Here is a 20,421-nt window from a genome sequence, read left to right as displayed (position 1 = left end):
CCCCCCCCCCCCCCCCCCCATCAGTGTCCCCTTGTGTTTAATGAGGCTGGCCAGAGTTATCCGTTCCATTAACCCCCCCCCCCCCCTTCTTTTTTGGGAGTGGGATGGGGGAGCCTGACCCCCGCCCAGCGGCATTTGTCACGTTTGGGCTCTGCACGCAGCTACTCTCCGCGCCTTTTGTTCCCCGCACTGCTGGCTAAGCAGGGATTTCAGATGTTCCATTAACATTTGAACCGCCTCTGCACATTTTTACATTTCTCATCAGTGGCCAGGATCTCCCTCGACCCCTCCCATCCCCTTCCCCCGTGGAGTCCCTCCTAACCTCAGACCTGCCCCCCTCCCCCCCCCTCCGTGTGTGAGACACCCCTGGTTCGCTCACGGCTCCCTGCTACTTTTAAGGCAGATTCCCTCCGCCTCCCAGAGACGCATTAAGTTATGAGCCCCCCATGCCTGTTTGCTTGAAGTGTGCTGCCCCCGTCCCACCTGATGTGCCCAGCATTGCCCCACACACCCGGCAGCTTGTCATGGAGCTGGATACAGCATCAGCACCCCAGCGAATCACTTTGCTCGGCCGCTAACTAGGCCGCAAGTCTGTCAGGCTGGATCTGCACATGGGCCCCTCCCTGACCGATATGGGTGCTGCTCCCATGAGACTCTGTCCGCCGGTCTGTCCTGGGTCCCTGTGGGACCACGTCTGTGCCATGCTCCACATTTTCATATGTTCTCCAAGCATCTCATTGGTTTTGTTCATGCTGGATGGCTTCAGTCACCCCGGCGTGTTTCCATTACAGCTGTTTTATGGGTTACCATGGGAATCGCCAGTGACACGGCTGTTGGCTGGCGGTGTTTGTTTGTAGTGAATGTCTCAGCGTTACTCTTAACAGCAGCTGCTGGCCCTGGGCCTGACAAAAAAAGCCTCATTGTTTTGCTCTTAAAGGGAACTTCACCTTAAAGTGACAGCGAGGTGGACTTTCATCAGAGGGCTCCAGTGTCGCACACCTTTGGGAAATCCTCCCTCGGTACATCAGGGGGTGTCCCTTATCCTGTTGTATTATTCTTGAGAGGAACCCTCAACCTGAGCCTGTGGCTCAAGCCACACAACCGGGTCCACTGTCCGGTTTTCCAGCTCTCCTCTATACAGCGACTGCGCCAAGTCCAGTGGTCGCCAGGGAGACGGGCCGCTGTTTTGGGCCGGCTGAGGAAAAACAGCTGTGTAAATATACATGGTGGTGGTGTGGGGGCTAATAACACAGATGTTAGGCAGGTAGAAAGAACAGGCCTGAAAGGGGCGGAGTCAGGTGATCCGGGGGGAGGAATGTGGATGTGGAATGTTCCAAGGTGGGAATCTCTTGGGGGTGCAGGCCTGGAAGCGACTACACTCAGGTGATCTGCCATCATCAGGCAGGCAGCTCTGTGTATGGGAGTGGTGGCGGAGGCTGGGGGGGGTGGGAGAGGATTATAAACCCTAATCCAAAGTGTTTACGTTCCCATCAGATCTGGAAGCTTTCAGAAAGGTGATAAGAAGGCGGTCGCCTGTTGGCCTGTTGGCCTGCTCGCTCTCATGTGCTGCCACTCCCTCACCTGCTCAGGTGCTGCGATGTGACATGCTGATCCTTCAGATACTCTTCTAAGTAAAACAAAGAACTCCATTTGTGACCCCCCCCCCCCTCACTCCTGCTTGGCACGGCTGAGGAGAGTTTAACTGCCCATTTCTCTTAGAAAATGTGTGGCTGTGGCAGATAACATGTAAGCAGGCACAGGATTATGTAATGACCATAAATCTGTTTCTCAGAAGGAAACCGAACCCTGAGGTGTCTTCAAAGGTCCGGGTTGGACGTGGAGGAACTCCAAGCTGAGGCGGGTATGGCCCCCAGAATGGCGGGTCATTGGATGGTGGGCAGCGGCAGCGGTTGGGGGGGGGGGGGAGCACACTCTGATTGGTTCACAAACACATGGGCACCCGGTGCCCATTTACACGTCTAATATGAAGACCGGGAGGCATAATAATAGCCAGACTGGAATTAATTTAATGCTAATGAAATCACCCCTTCAGCCTGTTTTCTCCCTAGCAGACAAACTGTGCATATATCACCCTCCGAGGAAATGTTCCCTTCTGCTCCTGGCAAGTGCCCAGGCAATGATGAAGGTACTAATAGGGAGGCATGATGCATTGTGGAGACGGTGGAGATGGGCACACTCTGGCTCCTCCCTGTGTGTGTGTGTGTGTGTGTGTGTGTGTGTGTGCGCGTGTGTGTGTGTGTGTGTGTGTGTGTGTGTCTGCATGCATGGTCGTGCTGCCGGATGTCCCAAAGGCTGGGTGCCCTTCACGGGTCACCTTCGCTTCCTGATGCCCACACAGAGCTGTTTGCTACCCCTTTGATTGGTGGGGCTGCTGTCGGTGTTAGTTCCTTACTGCTTCTTAACACCAGTGATAGGAAAGGTAAGCAGTAATAAACGCCCCCCCCCCCCCCACACACACACACACACTGTGTCTGCCTGCCAGGCTCCCTGCACACACCGGGACCGGGATAAGTGTGTGTGTGACAGTCTCGGGTGGCTCAGTGCTGGCTGTTTAACATGAGCGGAGGACCCACTGTACGTCTGGCTGCTGGTGATGGGCAGGGTGACTCTACAGGCCCCAGAAGAGCGACGCTGGTCACAGTCACGCAGTGACAGGGGTCACACACACAGCCTGTTTGGACCTGCGTCTGTCCTTTCCCTCCTGTCTGGAGTAGGTCGGCCTAAGCGTGATTTTCTGTCATCCCGCTTCTGAAGAAGGTGTAGACACTAGAGAACACGCCGAAACTTTTTCAGAGTAACGCCTGCTCTCTGGGAGTGCCGTCCCTCCAGGCATCTCCACTCATCTCCACTCAGCCACCAGCTCTCACTCCAGTCCACCGTGGCCAGTTGCCGCCGACCTGCCTGCCTGCTTGCCTTCGCCCTCTGTGCTGACATTTACGCCACCGAACTGGCCAATCTCCCCTCCTGCTGTGGAGAACTGACAAATGTGGCGATGCATCAGCAGGCCCCTAGGTGAACGCCCATTTCTCCAATGCTGATGTAATCGTCTCTACTATCACTACAGGAACAGCCAATGGCTTCTACAAAAGAACTCATTAGTCCAAGCTTGATTACTGTACTTTGATGAATTCCCAAGTCATTCCAAATGGCAAGTACTTGTGTTACTTAGAATCAGAATGCACCAAAGGGAAGAAGGGGGCATTAAATGTAAATTAGGCTGGACTTAAGAAGTCAGGAGTAGGTTTAGTCTTGTTTCCTCTGGTGGTCTTTAAAATCTGTTGGCTTATTTAAATACTTAAGAGTCACTTCTGGAAAACATTGTCCTCCAATAAAGCTGCGTTTAAAAGTGTTGTCCACGTAGTTAAGATATCCATGTCATTTTAGAACAGGCTTTGCAGTGGACTGCAGTTGCATTACGGTCAGTATTACGAAAGCTGCACTTGGGCTGCCATCATTGAGCCTGTACACAGCTCATTCAGGGTGACATCTTGGACATTTAAGCTTCAAATTGAAATCACGACGCGTTTGGTTTTTCTCCAGTCTCAAATATCTGCTTTTACCATGGACCGTAATCTGATCCGGGGAGATTAAACCTGATGTCATTTTATATTTTCGATCCGAGCACAAAACATATTGCAGCAATTAAGATATCCTTCTGCACAAACAGTACAAGTATGAAATTGACTTTTTCTGTTGTGTTAATCACCCCGAAATTATTTTAATGTCCACAGACTGAAAATGTGAACTTGAAGCTGGAAAGAAAGGGAATAAGCTGATTTTTCAGCTTCTCGTTTAATCCTTATGCCTGAATGTTTGCTTTCTAAGGCGGGCCGTTCTGATGCTGCCTGTCGTAGAACTGAGTACCACAGGAATTTGCACAGTGTACCTGCAGCTCTCCAGTGCCTTTATCTATGAATGTAAACAGTCTGTTCACTCTCAAAAGTGCGCCCGAGTTTGTGCAAGCGACAGTCACTGCCCTATGCCCCCATAACCCTGTGTGGGCCTAGTCCCGGAATCTGAGTGTCAGAGGCGCCAGGGTTCTGTTGTAAAAGACTCATAAGATCCATAATCACAAAGAGTACACTCCAAGCTCTGAAAAAGAACCAGGAGAACCAGCACTAGGCTCTGGCTGTGGATAAAGCCTTAACGGTCCTATTCCCTAAATGATTGCGTGTTTGTTTCTGTACATGTTTGGTTCACGTAATGGCCGCCTTAACAGTGCAAGTTTTCTTTTGGTACTTTAATCTCGTGTTTAAGTGAAAAGATGCATCCTTTGTAATTTTGCTGATGCTATTGTCCTTTGAGTCAGTTAAGAAGAGCCTCGGATTCCCGTCAGGTAAAAGTAAGCGAAGAAACGGGGATGACATCGTCAGATGAGAAACACAGAGGCATGCGAGCGCGTGGGTCACTCCGGGGTGAGGCTGCCTGCCTCCACGGGTTCAGGAAAAGTTCAGCCGCATAACATTAGGCAAATTAGCGAGGGAAGATGCGGTTTGGGAAAGGGGCGAAGGATTTGGAGTGGGGCTAACGATTTGGAGTGATGGGAATAATGACCAAGGGATGAGGAGCCCGAGACGAAGAGCAAAGCACACGTACGTCATGTTCAAGGTTTCACCCAGAATTATGATAAATGTGCGCATATCACCCTGCCTCGCCAGACTGCATGCACGCATTGCTTGGAGTTGAGCAACCAGCCTTTCATTATTTACGGGCCAGGGGACCGTTTCTGTTATGGATACTACTGTAAATATGACACACAGTTCGCACCTTAAATGCCGTGTTGACCTCGTATAAATGTCGTTTTCTGAGAAAACATAAATGTCACACAGGAACAAAGTTAAACTCTACAGAGGGAAGACGTGCTTCCTTGTTGAACAGCAGTCGTCACGCAATGACGAAATACTATTGGGGTTTCCGATTTGCGTATACTTCTGGCCAGATCTTTCGGCAAAAACAGGACTACGTCGCGAACGCTATTTACTGTAGAATTGCCTCGCGACATTTAAAAGCTTGCCCTGAAGTCTTCGGGACATTTATTGTTTCGTAAAACCCCGTCCGTACAGTTTAAACCGGGAGAATTGACGAACAAACGGACCGGTCACCACCACCGAAGTTAAAATCGGACCTCCGGGATTAAATGCCAATCCCCCCCCCAAACCAGTCTTTGTGGGACCGCCGTCCACGTCGGACATCACAGTGGTGCCGGGTGTATGGTTTGTTTTCGCTGGTTGATCAAATAACTCCTATCGTAGCTTTCCCCCGTTTTCCCCAAGCAAAGAAATAATATGACAAATCAGCCGAGTGTTCCGCTGCGTAGTGAAAAAGATGAGGTTTCTGGAGAAGCCGTGTTTTTATTTTACTCGGCTGTATTATCTCATGTACTTGCAGGTCATCCCATCGATTTTTCTTTCTTTTAAGATAAATCGTTGTCATTGTGTTTATGGAAAATTACATTTAACAGAGCCTCGGGTTTATTCTTTAAATGCAAAATATAGGTAGCCGAACTGTTAGCAGTTTTGGGAGGCATATTTACTCCACGGAGGTGTCTCCCAGTCAGTTTTGCGATGTAAGGTCATAGGTGTGCGCAAGCGTTCATTACTTTGTTAGTAATAACACAGAGGCGACTGCGATGACTGGTGTTTTCAAACCAGCCCGCAAAAACGATCTGCCTATCTCTGTCGGGTAGGCAAAAACACAGGCTACGAATCGCGGGTCTTGTTAAAGGATGGATTTTGCAGATACGAGCCCCGGTCGATACGAACGGGTTAAACCTGAGATGCACTGTGAGAGTGAGTGAGTGTGCCAGAGAGAGAGAGAGAGAGAGAGGGAAAAGAACCGAGGTGGGTGGGGTCTGAGCACAGCTGCTGAGCCTCGTCACAAGCTACAGACCGTGATAGAGACGAAATTGGTGTGGGAAACACGGAAAGACCCCCAAAGAAAAAAAAAACACACGAACGAGGGAATTGATTCTCAAGTACTTTGAACCAGGGATAGGGGAAAAGACTAAACACGTCGCCGTGTAGAGATAAGAGTATCTCATGATTGTAGAATGAAACGACCAGCAGTCTGCCTGTTTGTAGGAAGAAGTGAACTGCGCTACAGAAAAAGCTGTTTGGCCAGCTAACGCAGGAAGGCACATGGGGCTGTTTTCATGACCCCAGACGGCGAATCCGAGCTGAATACTTGTGCACGTTCTGGGATTTTTTTCCGATTTCACAGCATTAATTTCCCACATTTAGTGGGAAACGCTGCTATTCGAAAGTTCTTGTGCAATTGATAATATTTTGCTCACCGACGTACATGGGATTCGCATGGTCTTTTTCTTTTAATATAAGACCAAAAGACTACTGGTACCGCGGGGAATTTATTTTACAAAAGTTACTGCTGTTGAAATTACAAATCAAGATACTGAAGAACGCTAACTCAGTTAAACTCGAGGCGACATGCTGAGAACTGCGATCCGTGTGCATATCTTTCAGATACGACTTTGCTGTTTTTTTCTCAATTTATAGATTCTAGTTTGTTGTCCGGATAACAAGTTGGGATCCACTAAACCAGCTGGATCTGGCTCAGACCCCGCTGAATCCTCTGTCAGTGTACAATATTTTATTTTTCTGTTTTATCGCTGACTCTCAACTTGACCGAAGGGAAATCGCATGTTCTACCTCTACGTTAGATTAATTATAGCAAACGAATCCATCATTAACGTTTAGTTTGTTCAACGCATTTTTATTTTTTCAGAATTTTCCTATTGACAGATTTCCATTGTTTGCATTGGCTCTTATAACCTATGATGTATGAAAGCGTGGACGTCGTGGGATTGAATCCCAGCCCAAACCCCTTTTTAATGATGGATTACTATAATCAGAATCGTGGGTGCTTGATTCAAGAGAAAGGACTTGTGGCCGGAGCATCGCACCCCTACCCAACCTCCATAACCTCTATCAGAAACCAACACTGGAACGGCTCAAATCACTGTAAGTGGCATTTCGCTTGGAAGTTTAACTTTTTCTGGCAAGGTCATGTCTGTTTATACAAGGCGATATTTATTTACACCCGGCCTGTGTTTTAAGGCTGTATCGAAACTTAATGGGCATTATGCGGTCCAATTATCCATAACAACGATAACCATTAATAAAGTCGTTAATTCGTATACGAGATGCAAACGGGGTCAGAACAGTTTGCAGTACTTGTAGTCCGGCAGCAAATGTACGTTGCCAACACAAATTTGGGGCTATGAATTGTATATTGTCTCTCTTCGGCGATTTTGGCCCGTATTTAATAACGCGTTTCCTTTTTGACAATTAGTTTAACCATTTCACAATAACAACATTTTGCACATTTTGTGCTTGAATAGTTACGCAGTCCAAACCCGCATCGTTCGTATCCTCCGGACCGCAAACCCTTTAAGACCAGTTAAGCCACGTTGAAGCCTTAAATGTTAGTCGCTGTAGTAATGGCTGCAAAATAATGGTGGTTTTAATGTGCTGAAACATTGCACAACACAAGACATAGCGACCTAGGCGGTGCTTCAAGTTTATTGTATGTTGACCATTTGCAACATATTGCATCACCTGGGTTTAAAATGACATTTGGAGAGCAGGTCACAGCAAGACCTCCAATGTGACAAGACTACACGCGATTAATTGTACTCGAAGAAAACTGGCCCGGTGTTTCATTTGTATATATATATATTTGAGATGTTTAAATTTTGTGTGGTTTTCAAGCAACGTGGATTGATAATAAAACCACACGCCGCCCCTCCTGTTGCCTCAGCTTGTGCGTAAGCCATACTGCTTTACTGTATACCGACGCGAAATAATGTATAACTCGTGATGACCGTGTCTTTGGAAATGTTTGATACGATAAAAGGTATAGTGGATTTTTTTTTTGTTTGATGCTAATTTACCGTAGCGATTTACAGTTATGCTCCCTTACTGAAACCTTTAAATGGCAGAGATTCGGGTTCTGTTGTTGGAACATTTGTAAATGCATGCTAATCATCCTCTTTGTTAATTTTGTGTTAAATCGATTCATATGGCTGACATTACATATAGCCTAAGGTGAAACTGAAGGAATGATTATTTGATTGGAGTAGGATGGATAGAACGGAGGCGACCCCTTAGCCTTGCATTACGCGATATTTAAATGTAACAGGCACTTACACTGCTATAGCTAATTTTTACCTCATTGACACGTCAGAGTGCAGGAGTTGCCGGTGTTGCTAAGTCGTGAAATAAACAGGGGTTAATTGCAATTAAGAGGGCAGCGTTTTGTCCTAAAGCCGTAGGTATGTACTGCAGATATGTTATCAGGTATTGCGACGTTTCAGGCGATCATAATGCGTCCGCCCTTTAAATGTGCGAGCGTCCTACGTAATGAGGCACTGCTTTGGGGGGTTTTCTTTTTGACCGGTGAGGCCGTAATAGCATTCGCCGGACATAGGGAGTTTATAGGCTGCTGCAGCCGTCGCGCGTCGAAAGGGACGATGTGGAGGTGTCTCCCGAGCCGCAGCAAGTGGAAAGAATTTCTTTCTGGCTCGGCGTTTTTCTTTCTATAGCAACTGTTTAGGGTAGAAGTGGTATTATTATTAAACTTAAATGTTTATAGCCCGTGTACATGTAGCGACCTGCTATTTTATTCTAAATTAAGTTTAAATAAGCATCTGAGGATTATGTTTTTATTATTCGTTATTTTCACGCGAGCCTAGTCTTATTTTACTCAACAACCATATTTTTACAGAAATGTCCTAATTAAATGTAATATCCGTCATACGACGAAAATAGCCGACGTTTATTTCCACGATATCTGAAATAGGGGTCGCCTGAATTTTTGGTTTCCTTTCGTAGGCTGTTCCTTACGCGGATTTCAGTTTTCCTGTAGTATGATTTCTGTTTCGTAGTGCGTGGGAAAATGTAGAAATCAGATTTCATCGCTGAATCTGAATGTGTGTAAATGCAATTTTTTACGCATACCCTGTGCCAAAATTTCAGAATGAGAGGAGTGAAGGATCCACGTGGTTCTTATAAATACAAGTTAAGCGTGGTATCTGGTGTGTATAACGAAGAACATTTGGAGAAAAATGACCGAAATGCCTGAAAATGAAAATGCGTCACATAAACCTACCATTTCTTAGCAAGGCACAGGACGTCAGTCATAAATAAAACCACAATATACGGGGGACTGTTGAATCGTTAATTAGGGAAGACTTTCATTTGTTAATAGCTATAATGAGATTTTTTTTTGCAGCAGATGACTAATTAATCAATGGTATACTTTATATAGCGCATTTGAGGAATCGTCCACATATGTGTAATTTAGCATAGCTTCTTTAAAGATTCTTATAAAGAAATACATAATGCGTCTACTACTCATCTTTTGTTAATAATAATAATAATAATAATAATACTTTTGCTTGTTTGCAGTTGATCCAGTATGTTTAATGAATCATTCATATGTCAGCCAATGAAACGCCACTTCGGGCATTTTTTCTGAGCACAGCACCATCCTGGATGATGCCTGCGTGTAGCTGACTGGACTGTCTGCTGTGTATCTGTCATCACTAGACACAGTTTGCCTGTATGTGTGTGACTGGCTTATCATACACGTATTTTCACTTGCACAGAGCGGAAAGTGCCATACTTAGGAAACGATTCGTCCAGCATTAAACATGCTTTCTTTAAGAAGTAACTGAAGGATGACCTCAACGCGCGAGTTCATCCCTGTCCTGGCAATGAACCGCAAGCCTAGCATTTAGCTTAAAAAAGGTTAACTAAAAAAAGAAAAATGTTGGTGAGTGAAGTGGCTGTTGCCAATTTCTAGCTGCTTATCATAAACGCTGAATTTAGAAGAGGACGAGAAGATCCCTAGGGATAGTTTAGCGCGTGCGGGCCTCCCGTTTGGTGTGGATCGGCGTTTAGGGGCTGCCTGTGTGTTGCTTGACGGCTTCATTACAGGGATGCCGTGAGAGATCTGCCAGCCAGCTGCTCCTGCTCCCAATCCTAAAGGTTTTTGTTCGGTGGCTGCTTTCCGAAGATCTTTTTCTGGTCATGTTTCCGCTGCGGTAAAATTGCAAAGGACGGCGTTGCTGGGTCTTGCCGACTGAATGGCCCTCGGCTCCTACTGTTCCCACATGGGCCGATGTGCGCTCCTCACCCCCCACCCCCACCCCCCAGTCCCTGCTCACAACACCTTCGCCCTTCCCATGCCTCCCTGAACGGAAACCGGCGCTTTGACATGCAAAACTAAAGTCGGTAATTTGAGTAGGAGATCCCCTGGGCTCCTCGGCGATCTGCGCTTTAAGAAACCCAGTGAAACGCAGCAGAACTCGTCCCAGATTCCCGTCAGCGCTCCGCACGTACTTATTTCACGTAATCCCTCTACCCGCTGCAGCACATTTCACTGCTTAAGTGTTTGTGCCGTTTCGGGTTCCAGCCTTGTAGCAGTATATCGCTGCATTGAATCTGAAACACTAGAGAACGCATACGGCGAGCCAGCATTGTGGAGGACGTTTGAGGGATCTGTCGTGGTTCGCAGTGCCCACTCGAAGCCCCCTTTGGTTTGGCTTGGATTCCTTGGCCTTTATTTGGGCTATGTGGAATCTGTTGTTCCTGGCGTCTCGGTCGATCCGTAGCTTTAGAATTCTGTTTTCGGTCCTTAAAAGGAGCAAACCTAAAAGTGACAAACTCCATCCGATTTCCCACAATGACCCGAATGCTTTTACTCACTGACAATTTCTTTGTAGAAAAGAAGGTTTCTTACGTTGACATGGCAGCCAGGCGTATTGGGTGAATGCGAGCCTTGGCATAGATCCGCTTAGTTGTTGTTGTTGATGGGACGGTCCTGTGATTCACTGAGTGGTGGTGGAAGATCTGATGCTGCAGGGGGTGATGCCTCTCCCAGTGCTGTGATCTTGGGCATGTCCTCGGCTGACACTGCCGTGCCCTGTGGAACCTGGGCATCATCCTCTCACCTCTGACTCCCGGGCCCTTGGGAGGGGTGGGCCGCTCCTCTGGTCGAGGCTGCTTTTGAGGTCATTTGCCTTCTGCGAACTGCTCCGTCAAGTTGGCTGCACGTTGGATGTGTTCAGCCAAACGTGGGAGTGTAAATTGCCCGTTTGTCCTTAGCTGGCTCTTGGAGCTTGGGGGCGGGGGGGGGGGGGGCTGCTGGTTCTCCACTCTTCCTGCATGCATCCCCAGCCATTGCAGCCAGCCTACCTGATAGAGCCAATTAAAGGCATAACACTAGTTAATTAAATTGTTGCTGCTTTAATAGAATAAATGTGTGGATTGGCTTGTGGTGCGTGCAGGCATCTCTGGGGTATGGACTTTCTAGATTCATTCTGTTTTGGTGGTTTACAATCTGGCACTCATTTGAGCAGTGTTGCAAAAACCCGTATGTCAGTTTAAAAGAGGAAAAACAAATTTGACCAAAAGGTCTTTCTGCTAGTCTGCGTTTAACCCCCTCTCTTGAACCGTGGACCCATACACTGTGCCTCTCTCGCAGTGAGCAGGGACGCTGAGCCCTGCTAATCGCCCGATATTCAAAGGTTTGTTACTGGGAGCCTAATCTGACTCATGTGGTGTTTAACTGCGGAAGTCCTTTCCGAAAAACAGATGTTGTTTTATTGTTTCCCATGCAAAGCGGCAGTTCTGCTGGATGTAGTATGTGGTGGTGGTGGTGGTAGGTGGTGGGGGGGCAGTTCCAGTCTGTTGGCTAAGTGTAAACTTCTGTGGTTTGCTGGGCTGGAGGCCGTGGAGAGGCACTGGGCGCGGCGCGGTGTGGCGAGGCCTCCGGGAACAGCCCGTGCTGCCTCGTGCTACATGGAAACTGCGGCCTCCTTGGTTTGGATTCGGCCAGCGCCAGCCGCATGCTGCACCATCCCCCCCCCTGCCCCCACCCTCTATCCTTGGATATTACTCCTGCTCTTGAATACCGGATTTTCCTGGCAATGTACGGATCCTGAAACAGGAAGTGGCGCTGAGACAAACGGGAGTAACAGCAGCAAGACTATGCGCCTCTGTCCCGGGATGGTGACCTCGTCTCTTCAGGAGTGTTGGGAGTCCAGGGGCCCAGCTCTGCTGCTAGGAATCGTCGTCCTTGTCATCGTCGTCGTCATCAGACTTTTTCTTCAAAGCGGGTAGGAGGGAGGTGGAGCTAGAATCCATTAACCATGTTAACGGGACAGCAGTTATACCATGTGACAAGAAGGGCAGGAGTGAGCAGACTTCAGCACAGGGACTGCCACAGTCCTGATGGGGGCTCCAGCAATGGCCGTGTCACCATGTGCTAGAGAGGAAGCAATTCCCGGCGGGTCCACACTCGCCAGTGCACCCGGGGTGGGCACGGATCCGTCGTGCGTTGAGTGTCTGTGGTGCCAGTCCGCTTACAGTTCTGCCGGGGTCTTTGATAACCAGTTCCGTCACGGGGCTTTGTGTACGTGGCCGGAGTGAACGAGTGAACACGTCGACGTGCCCAGGGCAGGGCCTGAGGCGGCGTTTGGCATACTGCCAGGGCAGTGTGCCGGAAGCTCAGCTCCGCCGCGGCCGGCAGGGATGGCGGATCAAAGCCGGCAGCCTCAGCTAATGTTCCACAGCTGCTGGTGTGTCTCGTTTTTAAGTGTGAAGGTGGTGCTGATACCCAAGGGGGAGGGGGGTGAGTTATGGTGGGTCTGCCTCTTCACACACGCTAGATTGCGGGTTGAGTGCTGCTTGTTTACGTGCACCCCCAAAGCAGGTGAGAGGTCGTTTGTATGAGAATTAAGCCACAGCCACACACACCCCCCCCACAAATGGGAGTGAAGCCCACTTGTGATGAGCAGAGGGGTGTCATTGGCTCATTGTTACTCAGAGAGGATGGGGGATGGGGGGGCAGACAGGCTGACAATGGGCTTTCATCTCTGTATCAGTGATTACATCCTCACACACACTGAAGGTGGGGGTGGGAGCTGCTGGGGGAGGGGGCTGTAAAATATTCATAGCTCCTTCATTTAAATGTCCCTGTGTAAGGAGGCAGCCGAGCGGAAGCTGTTGGGGCGAGCAACGCTCCTGCTTCACGGCGTCCCCGCTCACGTCTGCGCTCTGCTTCCAGGGGGCCAGCGGCGCTAAGCCTACCCCAAATCTGCTGTGTTCAAGGCTTTGGCCCCCTAGTGGCAGCTGAGATGCCAGGCACGCCTGCGGCATCGCCCTCCAATCACCGTCATCCCGGAAACCCCGGCATCGGCTCCGTGTGTCCGAGTCTCTTAGGGAGGGCTACCTTTTCCTCTGGGTAGGCATGACGGCGTGTGTTTTTGGTGCCTGCAGGTGTTTTTTCTTTTGTTTGTTTAATAATACTCAACGAAAAATTTGTCATTAGGCAGTTGAATATGATGCTGTCTTAACAGAAATAAGCTGTAAACTTTGATCTGTTAATCTGGCATTTAAACTGTGGTTATTAAACGTCTCAATTTGTGTGTTTATGAAACACTGTTTGAGACTTTGACCTTGAACACTCTTCATTTACTTGTTACCTTGTTAACTTCCTTCCCGTGCTAAAATATTATACGTGTAAAATTTGGCGATTGGTTTCCCCTTAACACAGAGAACACGTGTTGCTCCCTTTGTAGGTGTGTAGATTGACATGTCGATAAGGAATTTGGCAATGCTAGAAAACCTCCATCTTTGTGTAGTTTTTTTTTTCTCCCCAAGAACCGAATGTATTTTAAAATTCTGTAGTCGATGCGATGACTTTTATATTTTGGAAATGCGATTCTCCTTAAGGCTTTACTGAGCCCCTGTAGTGATGTCTGGGAAACCTCGCAGGTACAAGTGATGCCTGTGCTGGCTAATTGGGTTGATGAGTCTAGGGCAGTGTTTCCGGATCCGGTCCATCGGGACCCTCAATCGGTCCATGTTTTTGCTCCCTCCGAGCTTGCTGCCAGACAGTTCACATTTTTGCTCCCAGAAGCTGGGAAGGGAGCACATCTTGAATGGTCTGTGGGACCATATAGGAAGACACTGGTCTAGGGAATGGGGTGGGCAAATGTGGCACGACGGAACCACGCTGCAAAGGGAGCTTTGTGGGCGTCCATCCTGAGCAAAGAGGCGTACTGTCAGTGCTGGGCCGGTGATGCAGTGCAACAGATGGAGCCGGTGCCGTGGTGACGCTGGTGTTGGAAGGTCCGGCGCTCCCAGTTTGAGCCTTCGCACCTCTGGGACTGGCCTTCCTCAGATCCCCCCCCCCCCCCCCCCCAGGTTGTGGAATGGTGCGGCTGCTCTGAAGAGACCAGGTGTTAATGGCCTCCCATTCTCTGAGGAATTTGGGTTGTAATACCGTCAAGCAGGGGGAGGGGGTGGGGGGGCACTCTGGAAGGGTTCTTTTATGGCGCATGGGGTGCATGTCATAAACTCTCAAAGAAAAAAGGCAGAGCTAAAAGGAGACAGGCCGTAAAAAAAAGGAAAAACCCCTCCATAAAGGGGGGGGGGGCTTTTGGGGGGATGCAGTGGGGGTCGTGTCACCGACATCACAGGATGGCCTCGGCTGTGTTGTTACCCAGAGCCACTTGGAGAGATTACGGCCTTCCCAGTAGGCGTGTGAAACAGGCCGGTTACATGGTGAATAAGCTGAGGCTCAGCGGCCAAGCGGGACCTGGGCAGTGCCCACCTACGGTGACAGCGTGTGGTGCTCTCATGGCAGCCTGGCCCGCCGCGCGGCGCCCCCTCTGCCGCTCTTCTAGTGGCTCGGAACTGAGGGAAGCCAGAAGCTCCCCCCATAGGACATCCCTGGAAGGAACCTCCAGGAGGAGGTGGGTAGTCGTCAGGCCTGAATGTGCCATCGGGCGTCCACGAGGGCCCAGCCGTGTGCTACGGTGAGCATGCGCCCCCACCCCCCCATAAAGCGTGCGTGACATGCCCGGCCGTGACGCGCTGTGTCTTGCTTTGGTCTGAACCAGTTGAAGCGGGGGGGAGGTGTCTGAAACGAGACCCGGCACACACCCGGGGCAAATGTGTCCTTGTCCTGTGGCCGTGTCTTCCAGTAAATGGGTGGTGTTCCAGGGCACACTGCCCAGGAATGTGTGGCAGGAGCCCCTGGTGGTGAGGGTGGGGGTGGCAGATGACTATCTACAGGAAGCAATGTGATCCACTGCCCCGCTTCCCTCCTCTCCGAGTCGGATATAGAGCACAGGAATAGCCAGGCAGTGGCAGCAGGCTCTGTGCTCATGCTCCGCGCGGGAGGAGAGCTTATAGAACATCTCCTCCGTGGGGGCCTGCCCACTTGCCATTTCCCTCCTTGGGACACCCCTGTCAAATGGTGACGTGGACAACTGTGTTTTTGGCAAATCGCTAAGTGCTGTTTAGCACAGCATCGCTCAGAGGAGCCCCCCCACCCCCCGGCCTTTGTCAGCTTTCTCTGGGCAAAAGAGGTCAGGGGGGTCAGGTTTTAAAGCCCGGATTACAGGGCCTGGGGGGGTGGTCACAGATGAGATGACTTTCGTTGCCGTCGTCACTAGATGGTCGGGGGGGATGGGGGGTTGTGGGGGGGGGGGGGGACTCTGTGCCTGTGGCGGGACATAAAAGCAGAATAAACTGGGCCAAAGTTAGCATGCTATAAATACTGTAAGCTTTCTCCAGCCCCCCCCCCCCCCCCCATTGTCTTGTTACTCCTGCCCTGCTTAATTGCTCGCCCTCCCCCCCCCCCCCCCCCCAGTGTCGTCCTGCTCTAACACTGCACTTCTTTCTGCCGGGCAGACTCGCTAAGCGTGACCTGTGTGGTTGAGACAGTGTCAGACTGGTAACCCCCCCCCCCCCCCCCCAGCACACACATTTACATGGCCACCATGGGGGCCATCTTATCACAATGTCACCTTCCCCTGTCAGGGTAAGGGGGGGGGGACTCCACTCACTATGACACTACATCACACTTCCTCCGTTCGGAGTTCAGTGCCCGAGCCGGGCCGCAGATCGAGATGCTTTACAATGGCATGCGACCCCTCCCCCCCCCCACTCCTGAATGTAGGTCAGTGCTGCGGCCTCTGCCAGTGACTGTGGCTTTTGACTGCTCACTGGAGGTCGCCGTGCTGGCCACAGTCCGCTGTTCCTGCGTCCCTCCTTGCTGTGTTTTTAAACTTTACCATTTTCTTAAAGTGCCAAGCTCTCTGTCAGCTGAACGTGACCTCCTTTTAACTTTTTTAGTTTTGTGGTATGAAGTTAACAGGACTGATTTAGAAATCTTTATCAAATTCTTTGTGTGTGTGTGTGTGTGTGTATACAAGGCGATTATTTTGGTCCTGTAAACCAATAAGCGGTGAAATAATGTTTGCCGAGAACTTCGTCCGGCTTGGATTAGGCATGCATTGCTCTTGTTGGGAGGGGCTGCCATTTTCCAGCTGTGCTTGGACAGAGCATCAGAACGGAGCCTTGGCCCCTGTTTCTGAACATGCGTCATTTAAAACAATTGGCCAGCTCAGGTTTGAATTAAAATCCGTGACACCATTAAGCTCCACGCACACTTTCAGATACATGCCCCTCTGCTGGATCAGTGGCGCGGAGTGAAAGCCGACGCCCCCCAGAGACGGCTTTGAAATCCCTGGTGCAGCGTTAGGGTATGGAGGTGGACGTTACATCATCGTGCTGTTGCGGGATGTCCAAGTAAGCGAGTGATTTGTGGAACCTTCCTCAGGCTGCGTCTACTACTGCTGTGTAGGTCCCCTCTCCTTCTTTTTTGTACCTCATCTTCCTTCAGCTGAGGCTTTTCATCCCCTCCAAGCTGAAACTGAAGCATTTGGAGTAATATTAAACCCATCGTCTGGCCCGTCGTCGGGCTCTGGGCCCGGCCCGAGCGTCAGCCTGTCTGCGTGCCCTTCCCGGGCAGATCCCAGCCCGCCCGCCAAGTCTTACGGTGTCCCCTTACGCAGCCCGTGTCGCTCTTAGCCATCAGAGTCACACCTCTCTTCCAGATCCATTAGCCAGCAGGAGGCGACGCGCCAGCTGCAATAAAGGAGGCCATTGTTTTCCCCCCACAAAGAGCAGAGTGTCTCTATGTGCCTGTGTGAAAGGTGACGGTATGGGGTGGGGCGGCGGAGTTTTGCAATGCTTGTTCTGCATCTCTGAGCCGTGGGGGTGTTTGACTTCTTGGGGGGAGTTGGCCTTTGCTTAGGCTGTCAATAGTACAGGGAATAAAAGATAAAAGCGGTTGCGGGGGTTCTCCTTCCCTTGTGCTGGAGCACTTGGTTGTTAGCTTTAGCGAGGTGCTTGGATGCTGTTCCTCCCTAGTCTCTAATTGGGCTGCAGCCGATGGCTGCGCAGGGCTCACCAGGTCCGAGGTCCATTTGCAGAGCTGCGGTATGGTCCCCCTCAGGGACGGACCGCTCCCGCCTGCCTTGAGCTGCGTGCTTCTGCTCCGATGCTAACGGCTCCATCTGCTCCGGTAACCGACGGAGGCGAGGCTCAATTCAAGCCGTCATGTTCGGGGCTGAGCTGGAGGCTGGACCCTCTGTGACAGTGCTGTGGGTCTTATTAGTCAGCAGCATCATAATGGTGATTAATCCCATCTAGGCTGCCCTGTACTGCTCCAGGCCCCAAGTGACCCTGAGTAGGAGAGGCACTTAGATGATAGATTATCATTATTATTATCGTCATAGTTATTGTTGGTACTGGTGGTGGAATAGAGCAACTTTCTTGCTTTCTCGGAAGTGGCCTGGCCTGGCCTGCACTGCACTGCACACGGCTGGCCCAGAAGAGGATCAGAGACCCCCCCCCCCCCGCAGTGGTAAGAGAGGCCGGAAGGCGCAGATTAAGGCTGTGAGCACAGGGCTTGGAAAGGGGCCATGTAGTGTCTGTCATACAGCATCACTGCGGGTAAGGCGTTGGGAGAGGGGGGTGGGGGGTGGAACGTGTGTCCCGTGAAATAGCTTATGAAAGCGGGGGGGGGTGGGGGGTAATTCAGGTAGGCTTGAAGGTACTTCTCAAAGCTGGTTTAATGTGTGTGTCTCACATTGTACATTACACAACGTAACTGTGGATCAGACGTGCGTCTCCTGTGTAGTCTTGGCTCTGGCTGAAGCTGAAGTGGGAGCTCATTAGCCGTTCTCTGTATGTGGATTCCCTAATTAAGGGAATAAGCAGTTCCAGGCAGGATTAGCCTCCAAGCTCAGGTAGGAATGCCCGGAGCCCAGGTGTCTGAGACGGAAAGAGGCTGCATGGTGCTGAGCTGAGCGGAAGCCCGGCTGCCGCTGATGCGCTTTTTCCCTCCCCTTTGCCCTCTGAGGTATTTTTAATCACAGCCCCACCCTGTAACGCCTCAGCGCTCGGCTGGCCACACCGTGCCGGTGGCCTTGCGCTTCCTGGAAGGTCACGCTCTGCGGCGCCGCGTCTTCCTGGAATAGCTTCCGTGTGCGAGGGACTAGCGTCTGCGCTGTCACGCCCAGCGACGGACGTCTCGGGCCCGGCACAGCCGGTGGACCGCAGGTGAGTCTCTGAAATCGGCTTACGCCCAGGAGAGGGGCCTACAGGAGTCCTGCCGTCAGCCTGAGTGCGTTAATTACCCTCAGATTAAAGTCGGTGCGTGCCAGCAGACGGCCAGTAAGCGGGGCCCCAGCCATGGCTCAGTCTCCTCGTTAGACCCAGGGCCGTTTCGGCCTTCGGTCCATGGCGGTCGGCCGTGTGTAACGCTGCCGTGAAAAGGTGAAGCTTATGACCTCTGCTGCCCTCGAATGCCCCGGTGCGTGTCCTGCGTACCAGGGGCAAAACGCGTCAGTCGGAGTGGCGGGGGGTTGGGGGGGGGGGGGGGTGTGACGCCTGCATAACAACAAAGTCAAAAGGTGAGGCCTTTTAAATCCTGTGCCGTCACCCCAACACATGGCTGTCCTGCCGCTCTCAGCCACAACTCGTGACGCTCGCATTAGACGCCAGAGGTAACCTTGGCGGGACCTTATGTCTGTCGCTGCTGTGTGTGTGTGAGAGAGAGTGCGTGTGACAGTGTGTGTGTGTGTGTGTGTGTGTGTGTGAGAGAGTGCGTGTGACAGTGTGTGTGTGTGTGTGTGTGTGTGTGTATATACACACGCTGTCTCCCCCTCTGCCAGTTTGGAGGTTTTGGAGACCCATCAAAAAGATCCTTCCTCCGAAATAGGGCCTGTATTTGTGCCCTTTTCCCCCCTAAGTCATAGTTGAGGGGAGGGTACACTATGGCCCTGCTCCAGTGGTACAAGCAGGCGGGCTGGCAAGTGAGCCTGGTACGGAGTGACCTATATATCTGTCCTACTTAGCATGTTGGTGCCTTGGTCTCCTCCTCCTCTTCTCTGGTCCAGCATTCTCTCTCTCTGTCTCTCTCTCTCTCTCTCTCTCTCTCTCTCTCTCTGTGTGCCGTGCTGCCAATGGCGACGTTAACTCTGCTCCCATAGCTCACATTCCCAGTTGCTCGGTGACATTTTCATGCTCAGGCCTGGTCCTAAAGGGCTCCGGCCTCCCGTCCCGTCCATAATCGGCAGGTGTTTGACCGCGTCCGACTCGAGAGTGCCCTGCCTGAGCCTCTCTGCTCCTCCTGGGGGTGGTCGGCGTAGCAGAGTTGGCCTGGCCCGGAGCTCCCCACAGCCCTAAGTGAGTCATCAGTCAGCCTCTGCCTGCTTTCTGCTCGCTTGCCAGGACTCAATGTGCACGAGTGCTTCCGCCAAAGGCCCCCACGTGTGCTGCGAATTTCTGCAAATTCAACACTCTGCTGCAGGTAGAGCTTCAGACCGTCACATGGGGTCCGGTTCACGGAACCGGGGGGGAGGGGGGTGCTGGCGGAGCCTTGTGGCCGTGCACGTTATTCCACGTGGGGCTGAATTCAGAAAGGCAAGGGGGTTCGTGGGAATACTGGTCAGCTGGCCGGCCGCCAATGCGCACGTCTTCCTTAACGCCTGCTGGGACTCTCTGGGGCTGATCCCTCTCACCAGAAACGGGACTAATAACCTGCTTCCTTGACCTGGCCTACTTGACGCCGTTTGATCTCATTGTCAGTGCCTGAGAGGAGCGGCTCCTTCATTAAGCGTGGCGGAGGCTGAGCGGGAGACGGCCTTAAAAACGGCATTAAGATCGGCTTTCCCTCAAGACCGCTGCCTCCTCCGCAGGCACGCCGCTCATCTCCTCCATTCTCTGTCCTATTTCTCTCCGTCTCCTCCAACCCCTCCCCCCGCTTCTGCCATACCCACGTTTGCCGGGCCTCGCCTCCGTTTCGCCGGCCCTGGGTGCTCCCTGTCGCGCCTCCTTTCTGCCGCGCGCCTCCTCGTCCTCCATGATTATGCAGAGCATGTGCTTCCCAGGCTCATGGCCGCCGCCCAAGCAGGCGTCAGACGCGGAGGACGGGGCGGCGTGGCAGAGAGATTAATACGGCCAGCGGGATCTCTCACCTGCTGTCCTCCCCCTGTCCAAATCTCCCCGGGACTCC

The 20,421-nt window shown here is 51.2% G+C and overlaps 1 protein-coding gene across 3 annotated transcripts in view; it reads left to right on the top strand.

Annotated features, from left to right (window-relative positions):
* The window catches only part of raraa (retinoic acid receptor, alpha a), a 59,831-nt gene that overhangs the window by 19,655 nt on the left and 19,755 nt on the right, over nucleotides 1-20,421 (top strand). The window contains exon 1 of one of the 3 annotated variants that reach the window (XM_023820812.2): nucleotides 4,596-4,613. The exons of 1 other annotated variant lie outside the window; for it this stretch is intronic. Coding sequence is in view for 1 of the 2 variants with exons in the window: in XM_023820810.2 (XP_023676578.1) it covers nucleotides 6,812-6,998 (187 nt within the window). In the remaining variant the exon portion in view is untranslated. Of the gene's footprint in view, nucleotides 1-4,595; nucleotides 4,614-5,009; nucleotides 6,999-20,421 lie in introns of those variants that run through there. One more of the 3 variants, XM_023820810.2, reaches the window with a different exon arrangement.

This window comes from Paramormyrops kingsleyae, chromosome 5 (assembly GCF_048594095.1).
Source record: "Paramormyrops kingsleyae isolate MSU_618 chromosome 5, PKINGS_0.4, whole genome shotgun sequence".
Classification (NCBI taxonomy): domain Eukaryota; kingdom Metazoa; phylum Chordata; class Actinopteri; order Osteoglossiformes; family Mormyridae; genus Paramormyrops; species Paramormyrops kingsleyae.
Note: the sequence above shows the minus strand (reverse complement) of the source record. Positions and strands in the feature narration are given on the sequence as shown.